Below are 8929 nucleotides of genomic sequence, written 5' to 3'. Positions count from 1 at the left end.
GTTTGTGTGTGTGTGTGTGTGTATATATATATATATATATATATATATATATAGTTTATGATTTATTGATCATTTAATCTTATAACATTTAATTTAAAATAGATCTAGAACAATTGTCACAAAAACCCATTATAATGAATGTCACATTTAGCTTTAAATAGTATTTAGTGTGAAAAAAAAAACACCTAAAATATTTCTGTCTACTGTTTTATTTATTTTGAAGCTTTTTTATGCATTATTTTTTATGCAGAATAAGTATTAAAATTACTACACTACATCAATTTGTATATATAATATTTGACTAATTTTTACAAGAATTGTTCACAGCTCACAGCTGCTTCACCAGGGACTGTTGTTGAAACTGAAGCTCAAGTCAACTGCTTTTTTGTTTTTCAGACATGGTGAATTTGAGTTCATCTCGGGGACCAAAATGCGGAGCCTTGCCCGCAGCGGGGAGAACCCCCCTGATGGTTTCATGGCCCCAAAAGCGTGGAAAGTCCTAGCTGAGTACTACAGTTCTCTACAGAAGGACCAGTGAACACAAGGAACTGTATGCACACATGCAGTAAAGCTCTATTTCATTAGAACTGATAGAAATAGGTTGACAGAAATATGCATTATATACTAGTCCTACATTGTAGTAATATTTAAAAAATAATAAATCTTGATTAGACTCATATCTACTACACATTTTTAGATAAATGCTATCTATATTTATGCCCTGCAAATTACTTTAAAATACAGTGTATTATGCTCCCTGAGATCACCCTGTATAAAAGCATAGATGGATCAAACTACACAGCTACTGCTGTTTCAGTGGTGTTATTGACTTAAAGTCTGATCAAGCAGATCGAAGTATGCCTGACACCCCAACCAAGTATTGAGTGTATAAATGAACATACTTTAAAGAACTTGAACGTTTCTGGGTTTTTTTTTGTATTTGGTATTAATGAATTTAATTGGTATTAACTTAAATTTAACAGATGAATAATTTTTGGTTGATTGTAATCCATTACATACCTTTCGAAAAAAAAAACACCTAAAATATTTCTGTCTACTGTTTTATTTATTTTGAAGCTTTTTTATGCATTATTTTTTATGCAGAATAAGTATTAAAATTACTACACTACATCAATTTGTATATATAATATTTGACTAATTTTTACAAGAATTGTTCACAGCTCACAGCTGCTTCACCAGGGACTGTTGTTGAAACTGAAGCTCAAGTCAACTGCTTTTTTGTTTTTCAGACATGGTGAATTTGAGTTCATCTCGGGGACCAAAATGCGGAGCCTTGCCCGCAGCGGGGAGAACCCCCCTGATGGTTTCATGGCCCCAAAAGCGTGGAAAGTCCTAGCTGAGTACTACAGTTCTCTACAGAAGGACCAGTGAACACAAGGAACTGTATGCACACATGCAGTAAAGCTCTATTTCATTAGAACTGATAGAAATAGGTTGACAGAAATATGCATTATATACTAGTCCTACATTGTAGTAATATTTAAAAAATAATAAATCTTGATTAGACTCATATCTACTACACATTTTTAGATAAATGCTATCTATATTTATGCCCTGCAAATTACTTTAAAATACAGTGTATTATGCTCCCTGAGATCACCCTGTATAAAAGCATAGATGGATCAAACTACACAGCTACTGCTGTTTCAGTGGTGTTATTGACTTAAAGTCTGATCAAGCAGATCGAAGTATGCCTGACAGTAATAGGACCAATATTTTGCCTACCTCAACTGGCGCTTTATTTGGATTATGGTAAGTGTTTGTCTTGGCAATATTTCCACCAGTGGAGAACATCTTATACTCATTGTAGATACAGAATAATCCTATAACGTTCTTTATAAGAATTAAAAAAACAAACGTTCAGTACTGGCAGCAGATGTATTTGACATTAACAATATTGTCTTGCAGTGCACTTCAGTGTGCCTTAATGTAAATGTGGCATTGTTATTCCCAAATGAACGAGTTACTGTAAAGAGTGATGCATGAATGTGAAAGGTTTGTGCTGAATGCATAAACATGAAACTCTTGAGGAATCCAATGTAAAGGAACAAGAGCATATTTATTGTCTTACCATTTTCTAAACGGACCAACCTAACATATTTATTATCTTACTAGAAATGTATTTACTTCTTTCTACGTTTTGTACAAACTTGTGAGATTTACACCGTTTCTTGCAGTATTTGATGTAATGTGCATCGGGCAGTCATTCCAATAAACTTCATTAAGACAAAACCATTGTCATCCAATTTTTCTACAGTGTAAACAAAACATTTCAAACATATTCTGACTTCTAAACACATTTAGACCAAAAAGAGCAGCGGACTATTGCGAATTAGGTAACCTAATAACTGAAAAATACTTGGATACAACTATACAATTGTATTGCTGGCAATCTAAAATGGTTGTTCAGTCCATAGACCGGTTTCTCCAGGAGAATACTTTTTCTTTCCACTGAAGTCTCCTTCGCCCACTCCACCCCCCAAAATAACACCTGACAGACAAGTACAAACCTAACAGCAGCGGCTTGGCACTGGCCCCAAATATTCTGTGCAAGCATATTTAAGGTTTCGCAAATAAATATCTATACAACATGCCATCATATAACCTCTACTCGACGCTTAAACATCTTATTCAATATAAATGGCTTATAAATCTGTAAATGCATCTCAATCAAATCATTCACTCGCGGGGGGAAAACAAACCGGTGAAGTTGATCCAAGTTAAAATTGTGTTAATGAACACACTTTGTTTTTTGTGCTCACAAATCAGCTGAATTGTTACATATTGTTGATGTAAAAAATAATAGGTGCCTGGAAATAGTAACTACACTGTTGCCCATCTACACAAACCTCTCACAGGGTTTTAAAGAACAAACAAAAACACACAAGCCAAAGCAAACCTATGAAGACAAACACAATGGGCCTTATTCTCGAAACAAGCCGAACGAATTTTAATGTGAATCGTTCATTCTTTTATAAACTGTCCCGTTGAAGCGACAATTTACTTAAGAATGGTTTTACACATGATTTACTCAGAAATTCATTCTTGTTTCTTTAAATAAGGCTCATTGATTGAATAGCAAAAGCATTATGGACATTACAGTGCAAAAAAAAGATTCCATTCTACCATTTATAAATCCTGAGTTCCCACTTTTGCAAAACTTGACGATATGCCACAAATAAGAGAAACACACCAAATCTAGGTTCTTGTTTTTTTTTTTTAAAACAGCAGCATCACATTCAGTCCAGTGGTACATGCATAAACGCCTCATGCACTCCAGCAGATTTGGACTTCCTCATCTTCTCGATTGCCCTCTGCAAATCTTCCTGCCTGATTGGGCGGATGAAGTCTTCATCTGGACTGTCATGGGACGGAGGAGAATTAATAAGGACGCGGCGTAGATCAGTTTCACAATGATTCAGATTTAAACTGTTTATGCCAGACATTATGTAAATGTGACAACAGAGCCCAAAACTTCAGATAAAGATTTAAAAAAAAAGCTTGATACGTTTTGTGCGGAGTCTGAAGTCCTTTGTTTACTTACCTTTCTTGGTGCACGAATTCACGCACACAAAGCAGAGCAGCATCTCGGCACATCTCTCTGAGGTCACTTCCTGAGAACCCATCAGTCTGTTTTGCAATTTCACCAAAGTCCACAGCACACTCCACCTTCAGAAAAGGAAAAATGATCCTTTCAGCACTTGCAACTTTCAATAGCCATTCAGTTGAGTTAATAAAATACTTACATTCTCATTCTCCAGGATCAGTTTTAATATGTCTTTCCTCTGCTTGATATTCTAAATACACACACGACAAATGATCATTTATAAAAAGCACTACAGAGTTTACCGATTCAACAGTAAAATTACATTTTTAATTTAAACCTTATAAAGATATTTGGAGTGGACTTACAGGCTGATTGATGTGGAATCTTGTGGGCATCCTTCGGAGTATAGCAGAATCAAGATCTTGTGGCCGATTGGTGGCTCCCATTATTATGACCTTTGTGCAGAAAACAATCACAATCTTAGGTCACTGACCAAACCAGTAATCACTAAAAAAAATGTAAAAAATTCTTAATTGTACCTGGCAATTGTAGTCAGTATCCAGTCCGTCCCATAAGCTCATGAACTGAGCCTTCATCATGGCGGTGGCCTCATGGTCTGAACTTGAACGACTCCTCAAAAAGGAATCTAAGACATAAAGATGAACAGAAGTTACTTCAAAACAAGGCCTTTCACACTGTGCTTAACGCTGGGTTATCGTAGTTCTAAACCCTGCTTTTTACCTGGGAGAAATGAAACCACAGAGTCATGGAAACACAGCACAATGTAAACACATTTCAGAGTTTGAGATGTCACATAGATTAGTGTAAAGAAGAGACCTTTGTTTTTTTCTTTCCTTCTTACACTTATTGTCCGAAAAGTCTATTCTGAAAAACTTGATAGTACTGTAAGCAATATATAATATGAGAATGCCCAATGCTAGAGTGATTATCTGGTCAATGACACCACAAATATGCAAATAAGAACATTAACCTGGGGTTTAGGAATCTACAGTGTGAAATGTCATTTTATGACTTCCCAGGATTAACACCGGGTAAATTATAAGTGGTGTGAAACTAGAATGACCCAGGGTTAACTATTTCAGGTGTGAAAAGCCCTAATGACAAATATATAGAACCTTATTGCCATATTATGTGACATTAAAGGAGTAAAATGAACCGATTAAGGTTCAAAAGTAGATTTTCAGTGATCCATAAATGTGCAATGAAGCTAAACAGATCTAGCTTTAAAAGCAAAGCATAAAATTAATAACTACTAGTATATCAATATAAAGGGGTGTATGAGGGACACATAAAAACCTAAATATGCATTTACCAATCTCATCGATGAAGATAACAGAAGGTTGTAACTTGATGGCCAGTGAAAACACGGCTGCAGCTAGTTTCTGCGATTCTCCATACCATTTGTCAGTGAGAGTGGAAGGCTGCAGATTAATGAAGCGGAATCCAGCCTCTTTGGCAGTAGCTTTGGCTATAAGAGTTTTCCCACAGCCTGGAGGCCCATACAGCAACACACCTGAGATGACGACATGCAAACCACCTCAGAATAAAGTGTGGAGTTCAGTTATAAACACTTTCAGGAAACATTTCCATCCTAGTGCCTACCTTTGGGTGGCTGAAGAAGCCTGGATCCTTCAAACAGATGTCTCTTCTGGATCGGAAGTATAACAGTATCTTTCAGTTCAGTTATGACTTCATCCAGACCTGCAATGTCACGCCATGTAATCTGTGGACACACATGAATGATTTGTGTAACTTGCATAAGCTCTTAAAATATACAAGTAGACTGTGATGGAGACAATTAAGGACTGGTAAATAAAGTCACACTGTGATATAATTCCTCACCTGCATAGTCAATGGATCCACAAGATGAGCTGCAATGCTCATCTCATATTCAGAAAGCTTCACATTCTGCACTCCAATCTGCCGCATGAGTTTCTCTGCCTGTGAGGCAGCAATAAAACGTAACATTAAACTTCAGTTTTTGGTGAAGCTATGCTTTGCCTAAAGTTCAACTTAGTAAGGCATCTTAACTTGTATTATCTTAAACAAACCTGTTTCAAACAATGGAACAAATTACAATACAATGACATTAGAATATTCAGTCTACATGAAAAGAGGATAGGACTATACAGGATAAGGAAGTAAACAAATAAAAAGAGGGTACATTTAAGAATTTTGTAAAATCACAATTTCTACAAAATCCCGTAAACTACTGAAATTAAACAGGATACCTGTTTTTGTGCCTCAACTTTCTGTTTTCTTGTTGGATCTATAGCATCCACCATCCACTTTATTGTAAAATATGTGACGGCCCCAAATATTGTGAGGCGAAAGAGTAAACCTATGACCTCGTTACGGCCCAAAGGGCGAGTGATATTGTCTGTTGGAATCTCTTTCAATACCATCTTCTTACATTCACCTGCAAAATAAAAATAAAATAAGTGTTATTAAAAATCTAGGGGGTTATAAGGAGCCATTTACTTTACATTTTACTTCAATATTGAGTACGAGTTTGAATGTGTAAATAAAGCTCTGTAAAAACGTTATTTGCATATATACAATTGTATGATGTAGTGTGTTGGTAATCAAAAGTTCTACACCCTTCATGCCTTCTCGAACACTTGGTCCAAATACAGGAAATACGTCATGTAAGTAGACAAGTGGTCAAGTGCAAAGACGCAAGTGTGTGTATTGGAACAGGCCCCATGCAAGTGCAACGTAACAATTTATTGTTATTAACAACAATCACTCCGTGTTCGCTCCATGGCTAAATTTGCGCCTAATTACGTCTCTCCTCTGTATAAAAACATTTCAGTATATTTTGAAATATTACTAAGTTCTGTACAGAACATGTATTAGATTAAATAATAATAATTACACAGTACCGCCGATTCCCGACACGTGGAATATGCAAATTTGTCAATTCGCTTTTATTATGGTAATGAGTCAGCGCAATTTCGTTTCATTTTCATTTTCATTAATTTTTACTAAAGAGTTATTGGAGCTTTCCTGTGACCTTCCTGTGAAAAAAAAAAAAACAGATCACATACCTCAACCGTCTTTATTACTGGGTCTTGGAAATATTGTTTTTAAAAAAGCAGCTTCCTTTCAATCCGACGATTCATTTACTTCCAACGATCAGACTTCTTTTTAACACATTTTATTCCTCCTCATTCTTCTTCTTCTGTTGCTGTTGCTGCTGCTGCTGCGGCTTCGTCTTCTTCTTCTTCTATGGTTTATTAGCGGTTGGAAAACCAGCTTAGGTGCATTACCGCCCCCAACTGGATTTAGTCATTTAGCAGACGCTTTTATCCAAAGCGACTTACAATTGGGGAATACATAAAGCGATTCTTCTTAAAGAGGCAAACAGACACAGGAAGTGCTTGAAATACCAAGTTTTAGGCATTGTTCAAATAAGTACAAGCTAGAAAAGGGAAGGAATAAATAAAGAAGAAAAAAAACCCCATTTTTTTCAAGATGAAGTCTAGCGTTTAAAGAGATGAGTTTTCAGCTGCCGCTTGAAAATTGTCAGGGATTCAGCATTCCGGATAGGGGTGGGAAGATCATTCCACCAGCCAGGAACGGTGAATGAGAATGTTCTGGAAAGTGATTTTGAGCCTCTCTGTGATGGTACCACGAGGCGTCGCTCACTAGCGACAAATCTCAACATAACAAATCTCAGTTAGCTTAACGTACACGTATATATAAATTATATAAAAATAAAACAGATAGAACAGAAAAATAATAGATCAAGCTAGTGTTAGAGGTCTTTTTTGCTTTTGTTAACTGTATAATAAATAAAAAGAAAACAAATAGATAGAATACAAAAAGATTGGAGAAGCTAGTGTTATTATTATTATTTTTAAGAAAACAAGCAGTTAGTAAATGAATAGGGATAGCGAGTGCTAGAGTTAGAGGGTCAAATAAAGATGGAAGAGATGTGATTTTTTAGCCGATTCTTGAAGACAGTGGTAGCTTGTTGGGGGAGACAGGGGAGGCACAGCTTCCCCGAAATTTTGAGGTGAAAATGGGAGGAGGACGATTTAATGTTAATAAAATTCACAATTCATTTCAGTTCATGTCTCAGCATGTGTATTTTTGTTTGTAATTATACAGCTGTAATAGGGTATATGTCGAACATCACCTGACCAAACCCGGAAAACAGGTCTCATTGCTTCCGCTTGTCGGAGAACGTGTTAACAGCCGTATTAAATAATAGCGATATCTATGGACTTTTAATATAATCAGTTAAACTAGCTAGCTGTTTTTATTGTTGACGTTTTATTCAATTTTTATATCTAAATGTGAAAAGAATAAAAAAAACTTTTAGATATCAGTCCGCATATGTGATGGACATTGGTTATGATCATCATTGGTATCTACTTTGAAGGCATCTTGAGTAAAACTGCTTCATATTTAACTAAGCATATGCAAAACGCTTGAACCGGAAGCGACGAGACCCGGTTAACAGAATACGGAAGTCTGTTGCGCATAACCCCTATACCATAACATGTTACTGAAGTTGGAAAGCGCCACTTTTCTATCGCGAATGTGCCGAATCTGCTGATGTTACAACCGCTAAATGATAGAGAAGGGGACGGGGAGGTCGTGGGAGAGCTGAGCCAATCAGCTTCGAGTGTTCACTTTCAGCGCTGAGGAGTGTTGAGAAAAGAAACCTAGCAGGGGAGGCTAGCCTCCCTTCTGGTATATCAACCAATCATCACAGAGACGTAAATAATGTGTGTGTGTATATATACAGTGCCTTGCAAAAGTATTCATTTTTTTCACATTTTGTTATGTTGCTGCCTTATGTTAAACTGCTTTCAATTACTTTTTTTCCACATCAATCAACACTCCATACACCATAATGATAAAGCAAAAACAGAACTGTCACAACTTCGTAAATTTAAAAAAAAAAACTGAAATAAGTACATTGCATAAGTATTCATACCCTTAACTAAATATTTATCTGAGGCACCTTTACAGCCTCAAGAGTTTTTTGTTTGATGCGACAAGCTTTTCTCATCGTCATTTGGCAATTATCTGCCATTCTTCTCATCGCCTCTTCACCTCACAAGCTCTGTCAGGTTGGATGGGGGCAGATGCACATTTTCAGGTTTCTCCAGAAATATTCGACTGGGTTCAATCCCAGGCTGTGGCTGGGCCACTCAAGGACATTCACATCACTCTTGCTGTGTTTAGGTTCATTGTCCTGTTAGAAACTGAACCTTCTGCCCAGTCTGTGTTTCTGAATGCTCTGGACTAGGTTTTTATTAAGGCTATCTCAATATTTTGGTGCATTGAGCTTTTCTTCTACTCTGACGAGTTCCTAAGTCCCTG

The 8929-nt window shown here is 36.5% G+C and overlaps 2 protein-coding genes across 3 annotated transcripts in view; one reads left to right on the top strand and one right to left on the bottom strand.

The window, feature by feature from the left end:
- LOC107669161 (bifunctional 3'-phosphoadenosine 5'-phosphosulfate synthase 2-like) overlaps positions 1-781 on the top strand; it is a 7009-nt gene extending 6228 nt beyond the window's left edge. The window contains exon 12 of the mRNA XM_016461290.1: positions 397-781. Coding sequence (XP_016316776.1) covers positions 397-538 — 142 coding nt within the window. The 3' untranslated portion in view covers positions 539-781. The remainder of the gene's footprint in view (positions 1-396) is intronic.
- A 2437-nt stretch (positions 782-3218) lies between these two features.
- On the bottom strand, positions 3219-6857 carry atad1b (ATPase family AAA domain containing 1b). Of its 2 annotated transcripts, none has more exons than XM_016461369.1 (10): positions 6640-6857; positions 5821-6008; positions 5432-5530; positions 5192-5312; positions 4902-5102; positions 4108-4214; positions 3934-4023; positions 3768-3818; positions 3566-3690; positions 3219-3381 (listed from the first exon to the last, which is right to left on the bottom strand). In XM_016461369.1, the coding sequence occupies exons 2-10, from the start codon at positions 5992-5994 to the stop codon at positions 3261-3263; spliced, it is 1089 nt and encodes a 362-aa protein (XP_016316855.1). In that variant the 5' UTR covers positions 5995-6008; positions 6640-6857; the 3' UTR covers positions 3219-3260. The 2 variants fall into 2 exon arrangements, with proteins under 2 accessions (XP_016316855.1, XP_016316856.1); XM_016461370.1 differs by lacking the exon at positions 6640-6857 and adding an exon at positions 6149-6173.
- Between the last annotated feature and the right edge of the window lie 2072 nt (positions 6858-8929).

Source organism: Sinocyclocheilus anshuiensis, unplaced genomic scaffold, assembly GCF_001515605.1.
Source record: "Sinocyclocheilus anshuiensis isolate Anshui unplaced genomic scaffold, SAMN03320099.WGS_v1.1 scaffold220, whole genome shotgun sequence".
NCBI classification, from domain to species: Eukaryota; Metazoa; Chordata; class Actinopteri; order Cypriniformes; family Cyprinidae; genus Sinocyclocheilus; species Sinocyclocheilus anshuiensis.
The sequence above is the reverse complement of the archived record's forward strand: the minus strand, read 5'-3'. Positions and strand labels throughout refer to the sequence as shown.